The sequence below is a fragment of the Coffea eugenioides genome, unplaced genomic scaffold, assembly GCF_003713205.1.
Source record: "Coffea eugenioides isolate CCC68of unplaced genomic scaffold, Ceug_1.0 ScVebR1_252;HRSCAF=894, whole genome shotgun sequence".
Classification (NCBI taxonomy): domain Eukaryota; kingdom Viridiplantae; phylum Streptophyta; class Magnoliopsida; order Gentianales; family Rubiaceae; genus Coffea; species Coffea eugenioides.
In genome coordinates this window covers 1,355-26,049 of record NW_020863025.1, presented here as the reverse complement: position 1 = coordinate 26,049, position 24,695 = coordinate 1,355, and the positions used below count along the sequence as shown (strand labels likewise).

Genomic DNA, 24,695 nt, shown 5'->3' with positions numbered 1-24,695 from the left:
CCATTATTGGAACCAAACAAGGAATCTTTGCACACCATACCTTGATACCTCCCAAAAGGTTGTAGCTTAGGTCTCTTGCTTCCCAAACAACCCATCAACTTCCTCAAACCTACCTAGCTAAGGGTTTTTATGGAGTAATCTCAAGATTAATCGGTTGGATTGCAAGATTGAGCAAGATTGAGAGCAAAAGAGTTGAAGGTTTCTTTTCTTTTCTTCCTAGAGAGAGCCGGGCAAAGAAGCTTGAAATAAGAATGATTTTTGGGTCAATTTTGATATATGGTAAAGGTAAAGTTAAATGGTCAAAGTCTAAGATTGAATAGGATGGTGACACTTGTCACCTTTTAAGCTTAAACTTATCCTCTTGTCTCTCCAATACTAATCCATCTAGGTAATCTCTAATTATCTCTTAGCACCTAGTAAATTACTCCCGGTATACAAAACTTAACCTAATTGGCCAAATTTTACCGCACTTACTGCACTAGCGGGTCCCACATCCGGTATACACTCTTAATTTCTCAAAAACTAACTGCTACTAGAAAAATAATTTAAAAACTATATTTACTCATAAAAATTATCTAGAAAATTTTTCTAATAAAGAAAATGTAGAAAAGTGTGCAATTAAATAAAATAAAGCCTAGAAAGTTAGAAAATTTTCGGGTCTCACACTCTCTCCCCCTTAAAAGAATTTCGTCCTCGAAATTTCTCAGCTTAATTCACAAACAGTTCAGGGTATTTCTTCTGCATTTCTTCTTCCACCTCCCAGGTAGCCTCTTCTATCCCATGATTTCTCCACAAGATCTTTACCAAAGGAATTTGTTTGTTTCTCAGCTCCTTAACCTTTCGGTCAAGCAACTGTACATGTTTCTCTTCGTAGGTGAGTGATTTGTCTATCTCAATTTCCTCCGGTTGTAAGATGTGAGATGGGTCGGGATAATACTTCTTAAGCATCGAGACGTGGAAGACGTCGTGAATTTTGGATAGACTTGACGGTAGTTCAAGTCGATACGCTACTTTACCAACCCTCTGGAGAATCTTGAAAGGTCCGACGAATCTCGGTTGAAGTTTCTTTCCTCTACCCGCTGTGACACTTCGTAATGGTATGACCTTAAGGAAAACACAGTCCCTAACTTCGAACTCCAGATCTTTTTTTCGATTGTCCACGTAGCTCTTCTGTCGGCTTTGAGTTATTTGGAGTCTTTGTCGTATCAATTTGACTTTTTCTCGGGCCTCCTCCATCCATGGAATAGCCGTTGGATCTAGGACCTTCCTCTCGCCAATTTCATCCCAATAGATCGGTGACCTGCACTTTCTCCCATAAAGTGCTTTGTAAGGTGCCGTTTGGATCGACAAGTGGTAACTATTATTGTAGGCAAACTCTACCAAGGTCATGTGTTGGCTTTAACTACCCCCAAAATCTAATATACAAGTTCTTAACATATCCTCAAGGGTCTGGATAGTTCGCTCGGATTGCCCATCTGTCTGAGGGTGATAGGTGGTGCTTAAGTTGAGCTTAATCCCCAAAGTCTCTTGAAATTTCTGCCAAAACCTAGATACAAAGCGGGGATCTCTATCTGAAACGATGCTCACAGGAACTCCATGTAGCCTTACGATCTCGTCCATAAACAACTGAGTCAGTTTGTCCATAGAATACTTCATGCTTATCGGCAAGAAATGGGCCGATTTGGTTAACCGATCGACGATTACCCAAACGGCATCATGTCCTCGTTGTGTTCGCGGCAAACCTGAAACGAAATCCATTGTGATGTTTTCCCACTTCCATTCGGGTATCTCAAGAGGTTGTAACAAGCCCGATGGTTTTTTATGCTCCGCTTTAACTTGTTGGCAAATGAGACATTTTTGCACGTATTGAGTAATTTCCTTCTTCATGTTGTCCCACCAGTAGGCTCCTTTTAGGTCCTGGTACATCTTGCTACTACCCGAATGGATCGGATACTTGGACCGATGAGCTTCCTCTAAAATCTCCTTCTTTAACATTTCATTTTTTGGCACCACTACTCGATTTCAGTATTTCAAAACCCCCTCGGGACTAAAGTTAAAATCCGATAATTCCCTTTTTTTCACTTTCTCTCCCCACTTCCGTACCATTGCATCTTCCTTCTGAGCTTCTTTAACTCGCTCTAGTAGTGTGAATGTTACTTTAACATTACCAAAAATCACCTTATGACTCTCTGTCGCGCCCCATTTTTTGAAAAAATAAATAAATGGTTTAAAAAAGTGAATTTTTGATTAAAAATGTGATTTTTGATTTAAAAGAAAAATGGGTAAAGAAAATGAAAAACATGGGTCTAAATGGGACTTGAAAATGCGACGATTTGACCCAACATATAGTTTAAAAAAAGGCTTTTTGAATGAAAAATGGAGTTGCCACTTGGTATAGAGTTAAGGTGTACCAAGTCACCTAAAAATGAATTTTTAAAGAAAAAAGTAGAAAACCCCTTTTTAAACGACTCCAAATCTATGAAAATCAGAGAAAAAGATTCGGGAGTCACATTTGAAGAAAGGGAAGGCAAGGATAAGAATCCAAGGCACCCTTTCAACTTAGCCAAGGCTAGTTGCGCGATTTAGTCAAAGATTTTCTTATTTTTTAACCTAAAGATTTATCACATTTGGATGTACTATATGAATGCGAACCCTAGACCTAAGAGGGTATCGGGGGGGTCGAAATTTCTCTTCAAAGCTCAATTGGTACCAATCGCATTAATTTGTGATGTCCAACAAGGACTCTTTGAAGAGGTCACGAATAATGCAAGAAACATGAGACTTTAAGAAAAGAAAAATAAGAATATTCATAATTATACAAATATACATGTCCTAAATGAATGTATCATGTCGGGTGCGGGGGACTAATGTTCGTGAGTCAATTTTCCCTTTTAATAGAGGGAATACGAGCGTGCTAAGGCCAGAGGGCCAAACTCGTCCATATCCCATACTCAAGGGGTAATCTCTAGTCTAATCAGACAAAATGCACTAATCTATCCCCTAATTTTCTAGATGAGATGCAAATCTAAATGTTATATATACATAGGGGTAAGGGATATTTTATTAGGAGAAATATTATGTGAAAATGATAAAGATCCTAAAAATGGAAAAATATGCACGAAGTGTAATGTAATCATACAAACATGATCTAGCGAGGGAGGTCCCTAAGGGTCTAGCATTGGACTAGCCCATGTCTATGAATCCTCACTAGCATTGGACTAGTGGGCAATCGGAACAAAGAGCCACAACTAGTATTGGACTAGTGTGGATTCGGGAAAGGCGGCCACAACTAGCGTTGGACTAGTGTGGTGGCGACATACATTTGTTATAATCTAATAAATCATGTAAGACCTAATAAAAGCATATAAACACATAAATCACAAATAGCACATAACACACGAGCATGATATCTAGATGCAAGACCCTAAGAAAGCGGTAACACATAGCACATAGACATGCAAAACACACATAAGGCAAGTAAAACAAATAAAGCCCTAATTATTACATTCGGGGGAAGCCTACTACAATCTAAGAGGGGAAATGAAAATAAATAAAATAAAATAAACCTAACTATTACAACTTGGCACTTAAATGCCTTTTAAATAACCAAAATGAATCTAAAATAAATATACGAAATTAAGACGACTAAAGCGAATAAATAAATAAAATGAAAACACTCAAAAGGCATGCAATTAAACACATAAATCACATAGGCACACATAGGGTCAAATAAAGTAAAAATAAGGGATAGAATGTACCTCCCTTGAGTTGGGGCCCTAATGACACGAATTTACTTATTTACCCTCCAAAATAATAAAAGGGGTCAAGGCATCACTTTGATTAACAATTAATCATAAAAAATGAAAATGAATGTGAAATTGAATCAATTGAATCATGTAAATGACCTATATTTAAGAAATTAAAACAAGCGATGACTTAATTGCGAAATTAATAAAGTTTAGGCGGTCAATTTATTATTATAAATACTAGGGGTCTAAAAGAAAATAAATTAAAATTAAGGACTTAAAGTGAAACCCTCCAATCGAATGATAAAATTAACAAAAAAATAAATGAAAATCAATTTGTTACATTCAAAGCACAAAATACACAAAATTTCACTAAGAATCCAAATCAAAACGAAAATCTAGAAAATGTTCTTAAAAACCTTCAACTTTATTCTAAGACTCATTAAAATCTATTCAAGAAATCATGCTAAGACATATTAGAGAAAAATGGCATGTTAAAGGGACAAAAATGATCGAAATTATCTAATTAGTTGGGCCATAGTAAAATAAAGAGAAAATTGAGGGATCAAACTGCAATTTTGGAAAGTTTTTCATGCATGCTACGAGGCTTTCTTTGTTCTTATTTCTGCAACTCAAGCTATGAAGCTATCCTTCTGCAATTTTTATCCGCAAGCTCTCCGCAGCTCTCAAACACACTCAAATTCAATATGAACTAAAGTAACAAGACAACCACCTAATTCTCTCACTTTGCAACATAAAACTTTAGATTTAAACACCAAAAGTCGGACAAAAGGGCATGCAAATCTGGACAGTTCATGGGTTTTCTTTCTGCTACTTTGAGATTTCAGCAATTTCATACGACAAATTTTAATACAATAACCTCAAACCAGAAACAATCCCAAGTTCTACATAAGCTTATCATCCAAAAACTTGGTAAACATGCAAGAGAAAGGCAATAGGGATGAACAAAACACATACAACAGCAAGAGATGCAGTAGACTACAAGCATCAGCAACTCTGTCAGGTCCAAAGACAACCTAAGAGGGGGGGTGAATTAGGTTGATTAAAATCTTAATCAAATTTATGCAATTTTTGCTTAATAAAAATTTACCTTCTTTTCTAGTGATGATCAATCAAGTAGATTAGAAGAAGAGAGCAATATTGATTCGAAAAACAAGTATAGATAAGCAATGAGAATTTTATTAAACAAAAATGAATAAGATAGAATATCAAACCGATTGTCTACCAAGCTTTCCTCAAACTTGAAGACCAATCACTAGGTTGAGCAACTTCACTTTGATGAAAGATGATCAACTAGATGTACAATGGAGGGAGCACTTCCTCCTTGCCCTAAGCCTCACTTAGACAAGCTAAGAAGTTTTACAATGACTCAGAAAACCCTCAACAAAGCTACACTAATGAAACTTTCAACCACAAGAGAAATGCTCACAAGAAATTCACACCACTTGGAGAACAAATCTAGCTTTGGAGACTATTTTCTAGCTAAAATATCTCTTGAGATCTTGTAAACAAAGTGTGCAAAAGTCCTCTTCTGAATCAGAATCGTTTGTATTTAAAGGGAGCCAAAAATGGACTTCATTAATACTTCCAACGGATAGAAGGCAGATGAAGAGTCAGCTAGCCGTTGGAGCTGTCGGACGTCCGACGGCTTAGTCATCGTCCGATCCCATCGTCCGAAAATCAGTCAAGTTGTTGTTCGGACGTCCGATGGGATTTTATCGTCCGAGCATCTGTGTCCGAACGTCGTCCAGAGAGTTATCAAATCTTCGTGGAATTTTTAGGACGTCCGATGAGATTGATGTGCGTCCGAAGCATGCGTCTGATCCTTCAGGACGTCCGATGCTTCCTTACGAGCGTCCGACAGAGTCTTGGCAGAGAGTCATCAACACTTTGTGGAATTTTTAGGACGTCCGACACGTTCGATGTGCGTCCGAGGAGTACGTCCGATCCATCCGGACGTCCGATGCTTCCTCACGAGCGTCCGACAGAATCTTCTTCTTAATGATCTTCATCCTTTCGGACGTCCGACCGATTCCTTAGGACGTCCGACATGAGTGTCCTGTTTTTGCTTCTTCTTTTGGTTGATTTTCATTTCTTGACATATTCGTACCTGATTCTTTGATAGGTAAAAAACACTTATATTTGAAGAGAGTTAGATAAACATTTCAAAGTCCTTTGTGATCATCAAAACCAAGAATAACATTCTCCCCCTTTTTGATGATGACAAAACAAAGGTTTGAAATGAGATTTGATGATTGCAATAAAAACTCCCCCTTTCTCAATAGACAAGAACTCCCCCTTACTTAGTGAATCATAAAAAATTTTGAAAAACTCCCCCTCACTTGGCTGCCCAACCGATTTAAACAATTATCCAAAATATGACAATTAAGCAGCCAACATCCAACATTTTACCAATTCAATCCATCAGCCAATCCAAATTTAATCAAATCATCAATCAATCAATCATCAATCATCAATCAATCCAGTCCTCTCCCCCTTTTTGTCATCACAAAAGGGCAATCAATCACATCCATCTCATCCACAAACATCATTCAAAAATACTTGAACATCCACACAATCATCCACAAAATTCATTACATCCACACAATCATCATTCAAAATACTTAAACAGTACCAAAAGAAACATAAACATAATCATAACCAAATGTTGAATTCATCTACATATCCATTGTTGAAAACCACAAACACATGAAATAGACAAATAAAATGCAAATGTCCTAAATGGTGAACTATGTGGATCCAGGTGTTCTTCGAGAGAGCTGATATTGGGAGAGGTCCTCCTCTTCAGTTTCTTCATCATCTGCAGCAGTCTCTTCAACTGGTGCCTTGCCTTTATCTAATGTGGAAGGGCCATGAGGAGTCACAGGAGTTGATGAACCAGGGTCTGGAATTGATGAGCTTGGATCAGTGGGGTGTGGTTCTTTGTCATGGGAAACTTCCTCAACCACAGGTGGGGGAAAAAGAAGGTTCTTTTTGTCTAGGAAGGCTGTTTGTTGCTCAGAGGACATGGTGAGCATTAGACCATGTTCTAGAAGAAGAACATGCTGTTTGAGTTCACGAAGGAACTCAATCACTTCATCATTGGAGGAGGAAGCTGCTTTAGTGGCAGACTTCCTGGGATGAATGGGAGTGAGTGAAACAGATGAAGGATCATGTACAGTCTTAGACCTCTGTTCACTAGATGATGCCCCCTTATAAGCCCACAGATTATCTTTAAAAACAAGATTTTTCCTTTCAAAATATCCTTTGGTAAAGGCATAAGAAGATGCTTCTTTGGGACAAACACCTAGAATTGGAACTTTGTAAAACTCAAAGATCTTTTGAAGAAACTTTCCATAAGATAATTTTCTGCGAGAATCAGTGGCGTAGCGAAGTAAAAACTTGCACATGACAAAACCAAAATCAATACGAATTTTTTCTCGAAAACAGTAAAAGAGATACAACTCCATTTTGTTTGCATCAGTTCTATGGCCATCAGTGGGTACAAGCAGGTTTGAAATGATTGAAAAGGCAATTAGATTCACAGGAGCAAGATCATTCAGTTTAGCATCCGCAGGGGAGGAAAAACTTCTTTTAAAATAAGTCAACATCTTAGCCCCATCAAAATGATTATCAGCAGTAGGATGCTCTTCATAGGAAAAGAAATTTGCAATTTTATTTTTGCATCCAGGTTCAATAGCAGTTTTTAAAATATCATTCACAAATTCAGAATCAAATACTAAGTCTACCCCATTAACCCTGGACCTAATCTCAGTTTGGTCAGTGCCTTTCCTAAGATTGGCAAAAAATTGATGCAGCAATTCAGGATAATAGACATTGGGCATAGAAATGAGATGTGACCATTTCTGCAAACCAAATAGACTCAGAATGGATTCTAAACCTATTTGGCGAAATTCAGAAGGATTTATGGTGCGTTGAGGGATGACACCTTTCTGGGATATCCAGGAGTGTTTGTCTTTAGCAGCATCATCAAAGAATGTAGGGAGTGTGGCTGATTTTGGAGGCGGTTGAGAAGAGGTTCCCTGTCCAGATTCAGGCTGAGAGGTGGGTTGTGGAGTAGGTCGTGACATTTGACCCTTTACGGCTCCTCTCTTGAAGCGCTTGGATGAACGTTTGACCGTAGGAAGATCCTCATCCTCATCCCTGAGTGGATGCTTGCATCCGGCAGTAACCTTTCCTCCTCTTAGATTCACCATTGTGCGAAATGTGTGGAATGAAGGATGCAAATGATGCACACAGTAGTAGGGAAGTGAATCGCACAGAAATTTTGGGACAAAAAGACCTTGAACAAGATTTGACAGAGCGGTTATGAGAAAGTAGGGTTTTGAGGGAAATTTGGGAATTTACGAATTGTTATGCGATTCGGTGAAATGATCAGGAGAAATGAATCGCAATCAACCAGGAAAAGATTTGTTTGAGTCAATTTGGGAATGAGAGCTTCATAATGGTATGAATTTGAGAGTGAGAAATGAGAGAGTTTTCGTCCGAGAGGAAATAGAAGAAGAAGAGTTTGAAGCAACTGAGGGAGAAAGTTATTTTAAAAAGTGAGCCGTTGCACTGTCGGACGGCCGAACGAAGTCGTGTGTCCGACAGCTTCGTCCGAACAGGTGTTTTCAAAAAAATAGCTGAAGAACATTACATTATCGGACGTCCGAAGACTTTAAGAAATTTTAAGATGATTTTTCGATTATTCCTAATTTTGATATTAGATGAATGAACTGATCTAATGGCAAAGCTTTGGTAAAAATATCAGCAAATTGATCTTTAGAACAAACATAATTTACACAAATTTCACCTTTTTGAACAAGATCTCGAATAAAGTGGTGCTTTATATCTATATGCTTTGTCCTAGAATGTTGAATTGGATTTTTGGTCAAATTAATAGCACTAGTATTATCACAGAATATAGGCATGCAGTCATATAACAATCCAAAATCATTCAAGGTATGCTTCATCCATAAAAGTTGAGCACAACATGCACTAGCAGCAATATATTCCGCTTCGGTTGTAGACAGAGATATTGCATTTTGTTTTTTGCTAAACCAAGAAACTAAGCAATTACCAAGAAAGTGACAAGTTCCACTAGTACTTTTTCTGTCCACACGACAACCACCAAAATCCGCATCCGAATATCCATATAAAGCAAATTCACAAGATCTAGCATACCAAAGACCATAGTCCAATGTACCTTTCAAATACCTAAAAATTCTTTTAACAGCATTTAAATGTGATTCTTTTGGACAAGATTGAAATCTAGCACACAAGCAAACAGAAAACATAATATCAGGTCTGCTTGCGGTTAAATAGAGTAAGCTTCCGATCATACCTCTATAGTGCTTTTCATCCACATGATTACCTTCTTCATCTTTGTCAAGTTTTGTAAAAGTGCACATTGGAGTTCCAACTTGCCTTGAGTCCTCCATGCCAAACCTTTTCAGCAATTCCTTGGTATATTTTGCTTGATTTATAAAAATTCCCTCAAGGGCTTGATGTATTTGAAGACCAAGGAAGAAATTTAATTCTCCCATCATACTCATTTCAAATTCACTTTGCATAGTGGTGGAAAAATCCTTGCATAAATACTCATTAGTAGCACCAAAAATAATATCATCAACATATATTTGCACAATAAGAAGGTCATGTAACACATGCTTAGTAAAAAGTGTGGTGTCCACAATACCTCTTTTGAAACCATTTTCAATCAAGAAACCACTTAATCTTTCATACCAAGCTCTTGGAGCCTGTTTTAAACCATATAATGCTTTAGATAGTTTAAACACATGACTTGGAAATTTTGTATTTTCAAAACCGGGGGGTTGATCCACATATACTTCTTGATCAATAAAACCATTTAAAAAGGCACTTTTCACATCCATTTGAAACAATTTGAAACCTTTGAAACAAGCAAAAGCAAGAAGCATTCTAATAGATTCTAATCTTGCTACGGGAGCAAATGTTTCATCAAAATCAATTCCTTCTTCTTGTGCATATCCTTTAGCAACTAATCTGGCTTTATTTCTTACAACAACACCTTTATCATCCAATTTATTTCTGAATATCCACTTTGTGCCAATGATAGGTTGATTTTGAGGTCTATCAACAAGTGTCCAAACCTTATTTCTCTCAAATTGATTAAGTTCCTCTTGCATAGCCAAAATCCAGTTATCATCCTTTAAAGCATCATTGATATTTTTGGGTTCAAAAAGAGAAACTAAAGCAAAATTGTCTATCAATTTTCTAGATGAAGAACGAGTCTTTACCTTTTCGGATGGATCACCAATTATAAGCTCTCTTGGATGATTTTGGCTAAATTTCCAAGCATTGGGAAGGTCTTTGACTGAATCATCATTCTCATATTCATCACCCTTTTCTTGATCATTATGAGCTTCATCCATCATTTCCATTGCTGCTGGTTTAGAAATTCCTTCATCACCAATTTTCAGCTTTTCCATTCCTTCACGAACACCTACATCATCATCCTCACACGACCTTTTGGAATTATCATCATTAGTTTCATCAAATGTTATGTGAATGGCTTCTTCTATCACAAGAGTCCTTCTATTAAAGACTCTATATCCTCTTTTGTTCTCACAATAACCCAAAAATATTCCTTCATCAGATTTTTTCTCAAACTTACCAAGATGTTCCTTTAAATTTAAAATAAAACATTTACAACCAAATACTTTGAAATATCCAACCGTAGATTTTTTTATCAAAAATCAGTTCATAAGATGTCTTATTCAAAATGGGTCTCAAAAGGATTCTGTTCATCACATAACATGCAGTGTTTACCGCTTCAGCCCAAAGGTATTTTGGCAAGCTACATTCACTTAACATAGTTCTAGCAGCCTCTTGTAGTGTCCTATTTTTCCTTTCTACAACACCATTTTGTTGTGGAGTTCTTGCAATTGAAAACTCATGTGTTATGCCATTATGATCACAGAAATCTGGAAAACCACAATACTTGAATTCTGTTCCATTATCACTTCTAATCCTAACAATTTTTAAGCCAAGCAGATTTTGCACTTTAGCAAACAATGAAGTGAAATTCTTGAAGGCATCATCCTTATGAGCAAGAAATATCACCCAAGTATATCTAGAATAATCATCCACAATCACAAAGCAGTATTTCTTACCTCCCAAGCTAGTGATTTGAGTAGGACCAAATAAGTCAAGATGCAAGAGTTCTAAAGGTTTAGAAGTTGAAACACACTTCTTTGGTTTAAAAGAAACTTTTGTTTGCTTTCCAAATTGACATGCATCACAAATTTTATCCTTTTCAAAACAGATTTTTGGCAAGCCTCTAACCAGCTCCTTTTTCGAAATTTCCTTTAGTAAATCCATGTTAAAATGACAAAGTCTCCTATGCCACAACCAAGGATCTTCATTTGAAGCTTTAAGACATTTGAGGCTAGAAGAATCAATTTTATCAAGAACCACAATATATATGTCGTTAAACCTCTTACCTTTGAACACAACATTATATTTGGAATCAAGCACAATGCATTCATGCTTTTTAAACAACACATTCAAGTCTTTGTCACACAATTGACTAACACTAAGCAAGTTATAACCTAAATTATCAACTAAGAGCACATTATGAACAAAAGTTTCACCATCCTTACCAACATCACCTATTCCAATTGTCTTAGCTTTCACATCATCACCGAATGTCACCTTTCCACTTGATTTTGATTTTAGCTTTATGAACAAAGAGGGATCACCGGTCATATGCCTTGAGCAGCCGCTATCAATAAACCATTTGGACTTGTTTGAGCCTTTTTCCTGAAAAAAGAAAATGTTTGGTACCCTTTTTAATTTTTGGGTCCATAATAGTTAGCATTGTATCTCACTAACCACATGCATTTCATCCCTCTGTTCAGATTTCTTTTCACATAGCAATCTCCTTTCAAATGCCCTTTTTGACAACAAAAAATCACACATAATGGAAGAGTCCTTAACATGTACTGGTTTGACATATCTCAATCCATTTCTTCTATATGTAGTGAAACCATGTGCATTTTTGTTGTGTGCTAATGTTCTTTGATAAGCAGTAAGAAAGGTAGATGACATGTTCTTTTTGAGAAAATTTTGTTTTCTTGCTTTCAAAGTCTCATCCAAGTTGTCCATTCTTTTCTTCAAATCACCATGTCTTTCCTTCAGCATTCTACAAATATTTGTCTTTCTATCAAGCTCATTTTGAACATTAAATCCGGCTCTTACAAGACAATCATTGTCAGTCTTTAGTTGCTTATTTTGTTGGAGAAGACTTGTATTTTCATGAATGAGAAAAGTAATTTTCTGTTTTAGCTGCTTGTTTTTATCATAAGATTCCTTCAAGGCATTATGCAGTTTTTCAACAAAGGATTCAAGATCATCATCTTTTTCATCATCACTTTCAGATTGAGAGTGTATGGAAGTTACCTCATTATCTCCAATAGCCATGAAGGCCATTTGAGCTGATTCTTCCTCTTCTTCAACTTCCCCTTCAGAGTTGCATTCATTCCAAGTAATCTGGAAGTTGTTGAATCTTGGCTTTCGATCAGCTTTTCCCATCTTTCATTTTCTTCATGGGGCATTCGTTTGCATAGTGTCCAGGCTGTCCACATTCATAGCATTTGTCCACTAGCTTCTTGTTGAATTCTTGTTTTCCTTTGTTCCTTGCATTTGATGAATAATTTTGAAATTGATTGCTAGGTCCTCCCTTTCTAAACTTCCTTTTATTCAAGATTCTCTTGAAACCTCTTGTGATGAGAGCAAGATCATTATCATCACCATCCGAGTCTTCATCATCCAAGTGAGCTGGATCATCTTCACTTTGAGTAGTCTTTAGAGCAATATTTCTCTTTGCTCTAGCATCCTCTTCCTCCTGCACTTTAGATTTCAGTTTCAACTCATAAGAGGTTAGTGAGTTAATGAGAGATTCAATGGGCACAGAATTTAAATCCTTAGCCTCCTCTATTGCAGTCACTTTATTTTCCCATTCTTTGCCCAATGCATTGAGAATTTTCCTGTTCTTCTCTCCCAAGGTGTACTCTTTGCCCAACACCTCGAGATCTTTGATCAAGTCATTGAACCTGCAATACATTTTGTCAATATCCTCAAGAGGTTCAATTTTAAATGATTCATATTTTGTGACCAAGATAGCCTTTTTCTGTTCTCTCACGTTGTCACCACCCTCATGGATTTCTCTTAGCTTATCCCACATTTCTTTGGCCGATTTACAGCCTTTCACTCTAATTGATTCATTTGAATCTAAGGCACTATAAAGAACATTCATGGCCTTGGCATTCAATGTGAGATTAGTCCTATCTTGAGCATTCATTTCAGCTCTCGTTTTTGGTCGAAGCAACCCTGTATCTGCATCAAGAAAGTTAGCTTCATGCGGTCCTTCACTCACAATAAACCACAGCTCAATATCAATAGATTGCAAAAAGATAATCATCCTTTCTTTCCAGCTAACATAATTGGAGCCACTGAACATGGGAGGCCTAGTAACAGATTGCCCCTCAACAAACATAGCATGACAGGTTGTCATCTTTACTCCAAGCCGTTTGAGCTTAATCTCTAGGAAACCAAGCTCTGATACCAATTGTAAGGTCCAAAGACAACCTAAGAGGGGGGGTGAATTAGGTTGATTAAAATCTTAATCAAATTTATGCAATTTTTGCTTAATAAAAATTTACCTTCTTTTCTAGTAATGATCAATCAAGTAGATTAGAAGAAGAGAGCAATATTGATTCGAAAAACAAGTATAGATCAGCAATGAGAATTTTATTAAACAAAAATGAATAAGATAGAATATCAAACCGATTGTCTACCAAGCTTTCCTCAAACTTGAAGACCAATCACTAGGTTGAGCAACTTCACTTTGATGAAAGATGATCAACTAGATGTACAATGGAGGGAGCACTTCCTCCTTGCCCTAAGCCTCACTTAGACAAGCTAAGAAGTTTTACAATGACTCAGAAAACCCTCAACAAAGCTACACTAATGAAACTTTCAACCACAAGAGAAATGCTCACAAGAAATTCACACCACTTGGAGAACAAATCTAGCTTTGGAGACTATTTTCTAGCTAAAATATCTCTTGAGATCTTGTAAACAAAGTGTGCAAAAGTCCTTTTCTGAATCAGAATCGTTTGTATTTAAAGGGAGCCAAAAATGGACTTCATTAATACTTCCAACGGATAGAAGGCAGATGAAGAGTCAGCTAGCCGTTGGAGCTGTCGGACGTCCGACGGCTTAGTCATCGTCTGATCCCATTGTCCGAAAATCAGTCAAGTTGTTGTTCGGACGTCCGATGGGATTTTATCGTCCGAGCATCTGTGTCCGAACGTCGTCCAGAGAGTTATCAAATCTTCGTGGAATTTTTAGGACGTCCGATGAGATTTATGTGCGTCCGAAGCATGCGTCCGATCCTTCAGGACGTCCGATGCTTCCTTACGAGCGTCCGACAGAGTCTTGGCAGAGAGTCATCAACACTTTGTGGAATTTTTAGGACGTCCGACACGTTCGATGTGCGTCCGAGGAGTACGTCCGATCCATCCGGACGTCCGATGCTTCCTCACGAGCGTCCGACAGAATCTTCTTCTTAATGATCTTTATCCTTTCGGACGTCCAACCGATTCCTTAGGACGTCCGACATGAGTGTCCTATTTTTGCTTCTTCTTTTTCATTTCTTGACATATTCGTACCTGATTCTTTGATAGGCAAAAAACACTTATATTTGAAGAGAGTTAGATAAACATTTCAAAGTCCTTTGTGATCATCAAAACCAAGAATAACAAACTCCATGCTCCAACATGTGACTGAATGGAAATATGCAGCAAAGTCGCAAGGAGAAAAACTCATGGCAAATATGCACACCGAATACCAAACCGAACACTACAGAACTCACAAGCTTCAAACAAGCCAAGACTTTAACAAACAAAGAAAAGAAACAGGATCTGTCCATGCTGCTGCAACAAGCCGAGAACTTCAAGCTTAGCTTGTTGCAGCAGATTTGTATGCGCAAATTTAAGCGCAATGCAAACTGAACCCAGGCAACAGGATTATCAAACATTTCTCCTATTTTCAACATAAAACTTTTGGATTTGAAACACAAAATTCAGGAAGAGAAAGCGTGCAAAACTAGAAATAAAATTTCTGCAATTCTCGGTTTCTTAATCAAGCACAGAAAAATCGGCGTTATCCATTTTGTTAGAAACCAAGTAATTTAAGCGCCAAATCCAATCATTCTAATGAGGTTGAAGACCGAATCTAAAACACAAACCAAAGGCATGCATCTTCAACTTGAATCAAAATGAACCCCAAGTCGAAAGTATAGCAGAATATAAGCTCAGAAACATAAGGAAGACATCAAAACCTCAAGTTCCTTCTTAGTTTTTGGTTAAAACTTTTGCAAACGCACTGAACCCAAAAGCTATACAGTCTGCTAACAAGATTGCCAAGCATCATCTGGGCTCTCCACTCACGGATAAAAAAACAAATCTTTGGACAGAATGAAACAGGCGAAGGGGAAGGATAAAAAAACAGAGACAGCCATCATGTAAAGCTAAAGGAAATGCAGTCCTAATCAAATTATTTGCGTGTTTGTCTCTCCTTACTCTATAACAACAAAGAACGGACCAAATCTAGACTTATTATGGTGCAACCCTGATCAAGCTAAGAAAGAATGTAGCCTGCATAATCACGATTACAAACCCGGCAGATAAACAAAAACCTCAGGGAGAGAAATGTACAAGAGGAGAACTCAGTGTTACCTCTGTTGATGCCTTGGGAGTCGAATCACCGTGAGCACCCTTGGATGAGCAACGCCGCAGGACCACCCAAAAGCGAATTGCCTACTCTGATGGAGTTCTCGGCTTCTCACCTTCTTTCTCAACCCGCAACTCTCTTGACTTCAGATTGTCGCGCCCCATTTTTTATAAGAAAAATAAATGAATAAATAAATAAATGGTTTAAAAAGTGAATTTTTGATTTGAAAAATGATTTTTGATTTACAAAGAAAGTGGGTCTAAATGGGACTTGAAAATGCGACGATTTGACCCAAAATATAGTTTAAAAAGGGTTTTTAAAATAAAAATCGGAGTCACCACTTGGTATAGAGTTAAGGTGTACCAAGTCACCTAAAAATGAATTTTTTAAAGGAAAAAGATAGAAAGAAACCCCTTTTAAATGACTCCTAGTCTACGTAAACCAACGAAAAAGGTTCGGGAGTCACATTTGACGAAGGGGAAGGCAAGGATGAAATCCAAGGCACCCCTTCGACCTAGCCAAGACTAGTTGCGTGATTTAGTCAAAGATTTTCTTATTTTAACCAAGAAATTTATCACATTTGGATGTGCTATATGAATGCAAAAACCTAGACCTAGGGGGGCATCGGGGGCAAAATTTCTCTTCAAAACTCGAGTGGTGCCAATCACATTAGTTGTGATGCCCAATAATGACCCTTTGGAGAAGTCACGAATAATGCAAAAAATATGAGACTCTAAGAAAAGAAAAGAAATAAAATAATTATACAAATATACATGTCTTAAAGGAATGCATCATGTCGGGTGCGGGGGACTAATGTTCGTAACTTAATTTTCCCTTTTAATAGAGGGAATACGAGCGTGCTAAGGCTAGAAAAAGCCCAACTCGTCCATATCCCATATCCAAGGGGTCTATTTCCCTAATCTAATCATGCAAATGTACTAGCCTAGTTCTAATTCTTAAATGGGATGCGAGTCTAATGTCATGTTTCACACAAAAGGGGCAAGTAATATACATATAAGGGAAAATATGGGGGAAAGGGGTATACATATATAAGGAAAGTGTCATGCAATATGGTGAAAAAGGCCCTAAAAAGTGAAAAAATATGCATGAGATGAAGGCATGCGAATGTACTAGCGAGGGACAGCTCTATTGGATCTAGCATTGGACTAGTCCTTCACTAGCGCTCTCTCACAAGCATTGGACTTGCAAGAGCTCGAGTGGACAACCATGACTAGCATTGGACTAGCCACGGTTACGTGCATTTACATCCATCATACACGTATATAAGTAATATGCATAATTAAAGCAAGTAGACATGTGAGCACGTAATTCACATAACACATAAGCATGCATATCTAGATGCCAAAAACCTAAGAAAGCGATTAAACACATAGCACCTAAGCATGCAAAAACACATAAAGCAATTAAAGCCATAACTATTACATTTTTTAGAGGGGGAGGCCTGCTACAATCTAAAAGGGGAAACGGAATAATAAAAATAATAACCTAACTATTACAACTTTGGCATTCAAGTGCCTTTCAAAATAATCAAAATAAACTAAAATAAATATACGAAATTAAGACGGCCAAAGCGAATAAATAAATAAATAGAATGGAAACATTCAAAAGGCATGCAATTAAACACATAAATCACATAAGTACACATAGGGTCAAATAAAGTAAAATATGGGATAGAGTGTACCTCCTTTGAATTGACGACCTAGTGGGATGAAAATTACTTATTTTACCCTCCAAAATGAAGAAAAAGGTCAAGGCATCACTTAATTAACAATCAATGAAGTAAAAATTAAACATGAAAATAATGATTAAACATGAAAATAAGAGACCATTTTCTATGTTACACGACGAAAATTCCAAGTTTCTACTAAAAATTCAAATCAGGACTATAAAGATTACCAAAAATGTCAAATCTCCAAAATCTCATCCCAAGACTCATAGATATTCAATGCAAAAAACAAATTGAAGCATACCAATCAAAACTAGATTTTTATGGGACTCAATTGACCGTTTTTCCTAAATTTCCAGGTCGTAGTATAACAAAAAGGGACTTGGGGGGTTAAAGTATGATTTTTGTAAAGATTCCATGCATGCAAACAGATATTTGGTGACCAAAGCTTTTACTGCTTCTGCGATTTCCTGCTGCGAACTCTGCAGCTTATTGGCAACCAGAAAAGAGGGCAAAAGCTTCAAAACACAACCCAAACCTCGTCAAATCATCTACCACTATCATTGTTACTAGCTTGAGCATGACTAAACTAGATTTGTGGGCGGTTACGGGAAGAAATGAATGCAGCAAAACATGAGAATGAATGCGGCAGCTTTTTCTACTTCGGCCTAGATATGTTTGTGCGTGAGAACTCAAACAAACTCTACGAATTTGACAGCCCAAACCGAAATGCAAAGATTTCAACCCAATGTCATTAACATCACCCAAATACAATCATCTATCCTTCCTCGTAACTGGTTTTAGGTTTCTGCAATTTTCTTATTTGCGTAGCCTCAACCCGTGAAACAGTCACACCAAAACCTTTGTAGCTTCAGATCAGAACATGTAACTTCATCATTAATTATTTAGACATCAGATTTCAGCTAGCACAATAGATGACCAAAACCAGTTTTTTTGTGGGCTATTGCGGGAAGGAGAAAAAACAACAAAAACATGACCATGAAATGCAGCTTTTCTCGCTTCAAACAAGAATTCCAGATTACCATTTTTAACAAAATCCGATGATAAAGCATTGCATGGGCGAGATTAAGGCAAGAAAGATGACCCAAAGCTCAAAGTTGTAGCTTTCTACCCGTTTTGTTAATTATCATCCAAATGCAATGGTTTAATCACGGAAATTCCAATAATGGAACTGAACGTAAAAGGCCGCAAAAGGACCTAAGCTTGGAGCGGCCAACATTTCAGCATTTACATGGTAATGTCTGCTGCTTTAACAAACCAGAAAAACTCGCAACAAGCAACCAAGGAAAGTTTGAAACAAACTAAGCACTTTTTTTTTTTACCACCAACACTATCACAATGCTGACCATGCAAACAAAGAGAACTATAACAGGGAGGGGCCAACAACATGCATTTTTCAAAACATTTCACGGAACCCAGGCTAGGTGTTCATCTTATTTACCAGTTTTTCCAAACATAAAACAAAAGGAATGTAAGCATTATTCTCAAGAAAACAAAGTAGACATCACTCATCCTCACGGCAAAACACCAAACGAAGGTTTCACAGATTTCTCCATTCCAAGGAAGTCACGGTTAGTCTTAAAATTATCAGAAAACCCAGAAAACTTCCACCCACTCAAATAAAACAGTAATTTTTCAGAAAAACGTAGAAAAATCACCAAGAAACTGCGATAAAAACATGACAGAGAGCCTCAAGCATCCATACTTAAAAACTGAAATTTGAAGGCAGAAAAATAGCTTACAAAGTTGTACAGATGATGATGGTGAATACGTGAGCTTGAGAACCGCTGCACTTCCTTGCTGATTCTCAAAAAACAGCACCAGATCTGCTTCCTCCACTGGTTTTCCTTCTTCGCAGCTTTACCCAAACTGTTCTCCACCCGAAGCTCTTTCGGCCTCTCTATCTGTTGCAGATTCTAGCCGTCACTCCCTCTTCTGTTTCCCTCAGGTTTAGTCTCAACGAAAACCTCTCCTTTCCTGCTATGTTTTCTTCCCTTCGTTCCTGTTTCACGCTCAAAGCTGCACTTTTCTTTTTGCCTCTCAAAAGAACCCCCCCTTTTCAGTTTTCCTTTCTCCTCTTTTTCTCTCAAACTCCGCCGCCGCACCTCTATCTTCCTTCCCCTCTCGCTCCTCTAAACCCTTAGCTCCCTCTTTATATCAGACTCCAACCCTAAAAACCTCATCTCGATGGTTCATAAACAGCTTCAGGTCATCGTTTCTCTCTCAGCCATCGGATTGGCCTCAACTTCTAAATTGTTCTTTGGCTTGTCGATGAAAGCCAGGTGTAACAGTACTAACATGATCGAAGGGAGCTAAAAAAAACAAGGAAAATAGCTGAAAAAACGCAGCTGCAATTTTCTTCTGCTGCGGCTGAAACCAAACGTGGTTTTTCCTTTTTTTTCCTTTTTTTTCAATTACTTAAATAAATAACAATAACAATTTAAACAAACTTAAATAAAATGTACAAAATTAGTAACCAAAAGATAAAAAATAAAAAGCTACGATTTTTCTCTTTTCTTCTTTTTCTACTTTTTTTCTCTTTTTTTTCAATAAAAAGAAATAAAACATATTTTTTCCTAATTTTCTCTTTTTTTGGCAAAAATTTATGCTAAAAAGTCTTATAAAAATAAATAAATAAATAGCTAAGAGGGCAAAAATGAATGCAAAATACAACTAAAAATAAAATAAAAATAAAAATAATAGATAATAATAATCTAAAAAATACTAAAGTGCTATATAAATGCTAAAAGTTTAAGAACTAAAAATCATGGAATAAAATAAAAAAAAAATTAGGATAAAATTTATTTTTAAAATTTGGTGTCTACAGTTTGCCCCTCTTTGTCTGAGTTTTGGAAAACTTGAGACAAAGAAATAGACACCAAATACTTACCTGTGTTATTCGACTGCAGCTACTCGAATGATTGTCACTACTGAAACGAGGGCTGACCTCTTTAATGAGAACTGACTCGGACGAGAAATTTAAAATGGACTGACCCAAACAGAAAATTTAAACGGGACTGACCCGAACAGGAAATTTAAAATCGGGACTGACCCGAGGGGACTTTAAAATCGGGACTGACCCGAGGGGACTGACCCCAGCATGAAAATTAAAATCGGGACTGACCCGAGGGGACTGACCCCAACAGAAATTTAAAATCGGGACTGACCCCAACAGAAATTTAAAATCGGGACTGACCCGAGGGGACTGATCCCAGCATTAAAATTAAAATCGGGACTGACCCGATGGGACTGACCCCAACTGAAATTTAAAATCGGGACTGATCCGAGACTGAAATTTAAAATCGGGATTTATCCGAGACTGAAATTTAAAATCGGGACTGACCCGAGGGGGCTGACCCCAACACAAAATTTAAAATCGGGACTGACCCGAGGGGACTAACCCCAACATGAAATTTAAAATCGGGACTGACCCGAAACAGGCGAAACAGAAAAATTAAAATCGGGACTGACCCGAGACATGAATTTGTCAGTTGGAAAAGTTCCAGTATGCTTACCATTTGGTTGTGCCTTTGATGAAACTTGCTTGCAACTTGTCCAATCCACCTTTGTTTGCCGGAAAACTTTCCGATACCGACTCCAGTGTGAGATGTGTTTGTTTCCTTCTATGCATGAAATTTTCTGCACAAATGAAAGAATAAAGAAATTGCCACCATCATTTGATCCGGTTCCCTTTGAGAATCGTGTAAACATGAGTCTTTTGATGCCTCTGTCAACTTTTGCTGTGGTATCTGATTTAGTTGGACTTATTACTTCAAAGGCTTTCTGATTCTTCTCAGACTGACTGGGAATGCCTTTAGCCATATTATGAAATCTGTGTACTGGGCCCTGCTGAATCACGTCCATTTCCAAAAGATGATTGAATCCAAAGTATGCTTCACACAAATCACGGGGATTGTCATTTATTAAAACTCAATGATTAAACAAATGATGTATGTAAGATAAATTCACATATCATGCAGGGATGAATATGCAAAAGGACGCAAACGCGATCAATGAAAATGTCATGAATGCGAATAATTGAGGGAAAATGAATTTTATAAGAATGTATTTGCAAAAGAATATCTATTCAAAGTGAGACGCAGCTTTTGGCTAACAGATGTCACATTCGAATCTCTGGATATCTTTGTTCCGGAATTCAATATTGACGGAAGTGTTACAAAACGAAGAGAAATCCGAATGAACCAAGTCACCAGCTGCTCCTCCTCGTGCTTGTTTGTTGCAGAACTCTACCTTGGCGCCCTTTCGGGTTTTCACCAAGGTTGCCCCCACCCTTTTTGCTTTTTTTTTGTTTTTTCTTTTCTTCCTTTTTTCTTTTTCTTTTTTTTTCACAATAAATCTGCCCCGGTGTGGGGTTTGCAATTCTCAGGGGTTGCCAAACGAAAATTATTAGTCTGATATCTCAAAAGGGACAACTAGGGATTGAATGTTTCAAATGGGAAAGAAGATGGCCTGACTTGCATTTCATCCTTTGCATGAATTTTCTAAAAGAAGTTTTGCGTAATCAAATGAAGAATTTCTTGCACATGTCCGAGTTGATAGGTTGAGGAAAAGTTTGTCCGTCCATTTCTGCCAGAATGAGGGCTCCGCCAGGTAGTACCTTTTGAACAATGAATGGCCCTTGCCAATTTGGAGCGAACTTGCCTTTGGCCTCATCTTGCACTGGCAAAATCCGCTTCACCACTTTGTCGCTTTCCTCAAATGTACGCAAATGAACCTTCTTGTTGTAGGCCCGGGCCATGCGCTTTTGGTAACATTGGCCGTGACAAATAGCATCAAGCCGCTTTTCATCAATCAAAGATAGTTGTTCATAACACTGCTTTATCCAATCAGCCTCCTCCAACTTGGTCTCCATTAGAATACGCAATGAAGGGATTTCGACTTCGGCAGGCAGCACTGCTTCCATTCCATGCATGAGCGAGTAGGGTGTTGCCCCAGTTGATGTTCGGATAGAAGTCCGATACGCCATTAGTGCGTAAGGGAGCTTGTCATGCCAGTCACGATGCTTTTTAGTCATTTTGCGAATGATCTTCTTCAAATTCTTGTTTGCGGCCTCCACAGCTCCATTCATCTGCGGTCTATAGATGGCAGAGTTGCGATGTCTGATTTTGAACTGTTCGCATAGTCCGTCCACCATGTCATTGTTGAGATTCTTGGCATTGTCTGTAATCAATGTTTTCGGCACCCCAAATCGGCATATGATGTGATCCCTTAAGAAATTCGCCACCACCTTCTTAGTCACGTGCTTGAATGATTCCGCTTCGACCCATTTGGTGAAGTACTCAATTGCCACCAATATGAATCGATGTCCATTTGAAGCAGGAGGATCGATTGTGCCAATCACATCCATACCCCACATTGACCAAGGCCACGGAGCAATCATGCTATGCAACTCTGTAGGAGGAGCGCGTATGACGTCGCCATGCATTTGACATTTAATACATCTCCGGACAAAATCTATGCAATCGCGTTCCATTGTAAGCCAAAAGTACCCGGTTCTCATGATTTTCCTCGCCAACAAGTGTCCATTCATGTGAGGGCCGCAGACACCACTATGCACCTCCTTCATCATGTATTGAGCTTCATCTTCATTGACGCACCTTAAGAGGTTCAAATCTAAGGTTCTTTTGTATAATACCTCTCCATTTAAGAAAAACTTCGAGGCCATTCTGCGCAGGAAACCCTTGTCATTCGTACTAGCTTCTGGAGGGTAAGACCCGGTTTTGATGAATTCCTTAATATCATTGTACCAAGGGCTATTGCCAGAAGAATTGTGTATGACCCAACAATGAGCAGGCTTGCCTTGGAGCTGAATCCGGATAGGCTCGATTCCTAATTCGTCCGGATATTGTATCATAGAAGATAGGGTGGCCAAGGCATCTGCAAATGCATTTCGGGCTCGTGGGAGATGTCTGAACTCCAAGCTTTGAAATTATTTAGCCAAATTGAGCAAATTACAGTGGTATGGCAGGATTTTTGAATCTTTGGTTACCCATTGCTTCAACGTTTGGTGCACAAGTAAATCCGAATCACTGAAGGCTATTAACTCCTTAACCTCCATTTCCAAAGCCATTTTAAGACCAAAAATACATGCTTCATACTCGGCCATGTTGTTTGTGCAAGCAAATTGCAATTTAGCGGCTCCAGGGTAATGCTTCCCTTCCGGGGATACAAAGACTGCTCCTATTCCGACCCCATAAGAATTGGCTGCACCATCAAAAAAAAATCTCCACTTAGGGCACTGCTCGCTCATATCTTCTACGGCACCAACAAATAAAACCTTTTCATCCGGGAAATAGGTATGGAGCGGTTGATAATCATCGTCCTTTGGATTTTCTGCCAAATGATCGGCTATAGCTTGCCCCTTGACGGCCTTTTGCGAAGTGAAAACAATATCAAATTCTGAAAGAATCATCTGCCATTTGGCCAGACGCCCAGTTGGCATCGACTTCTCCAAGAGGTATTTCAAAGGATCGGAGCGGGAGATAAGGTAGGTAGTATGACTTAGCAGGTAGTGTCTTAATTTCTGAGCTGCCCAAGCCAATGCACAGCAGCTTTTCTCAATAAATGAATAATTAGCCTCATACTGCATGAATTTCTTGCTAAGATAGTAGATGGCTTGCTCTTTCCTTCCCGAGTCATCGTGCTGCTCCAGAACACACCCTACTGCTCCGTCGAGCACAGATAAGTACATGATCAAAGGTCGGCCCGGTTTGGGTGGCACTAGGACCGGGGGCTGCAACAAATAATCTTTAATCTTGTCAAAAGCTTGTTGACACTCTTCATTCCAATGCAATGGCACATTCTTTTTTAATAACTTGAATAGTGGCTCACACGTCGCGGTTAATTGGGCAATGAATCTTCCAATGAAGTTAATTTTCCCCAAAAAGCTTTTCACATCTTTCTGCGTTTTCGGCACTGGCATGTCTCGAATTGCCTTGATCTTTACCGGGTCTATCTCTATGCCCTTCTTCCTGACAATGAAACCTAACAATTTATCAGCTGGTGCTCCAAAGGCGCACTTTGCAGGATTTAGCTTCAAATTGTACTTTCGCAACCTTTCGAACAGCTTTCTTAAATCCATCAAGTGGTCCTCGACTTTTCCTGGATTTGATTATAATGTCATCCACGTAGACGTCCATCTCCTTGTGGATCATGTCATGAAACAAAGTAGTCATAGTCCTTTGATAAGTAGCTCCGACATTCTTTAAACCAAACGGCATTACTCTATAGCAAAAGGTGCCCCAAGGGGTGATAAATGCAGTCTTTTCTCTATCCTCCTCAGCCATTAAGATCTGATGGTACCCAGCAAAACAATCACAAAATGATTCAATTTCGTGTCCGGCAGTGTTGTCTAAAATGATATGGATATTTGGCAAAGGAAAGTCATCTTTAGGGCTGGCCTTATTAAGGTCCCTATA

General features: G+C 38.2%; 1 protein-coding gene across 1 annotated transcript in view; it reads right to left on the bottom strand.

Moving 5' to 3' along the window:
- The window catches only part of LOC113756903, a 44,259-nt gene extending 21,968 nt beyond the window's left edge, over positions 1-22,291 (bottom strand). The window contains exon 1 of the mRNA XM_027300374.1: positions 21,801-22,291. Coding sequence (XP_027156175.1) covers positions 21,801-22,291 — 491 coding nt within the window. The remainder of the gene's footprint in view (positions 1-21,800) is intronic.
- Positions 22,292-24,695: the final 2,404 nt, after the last annotated feature.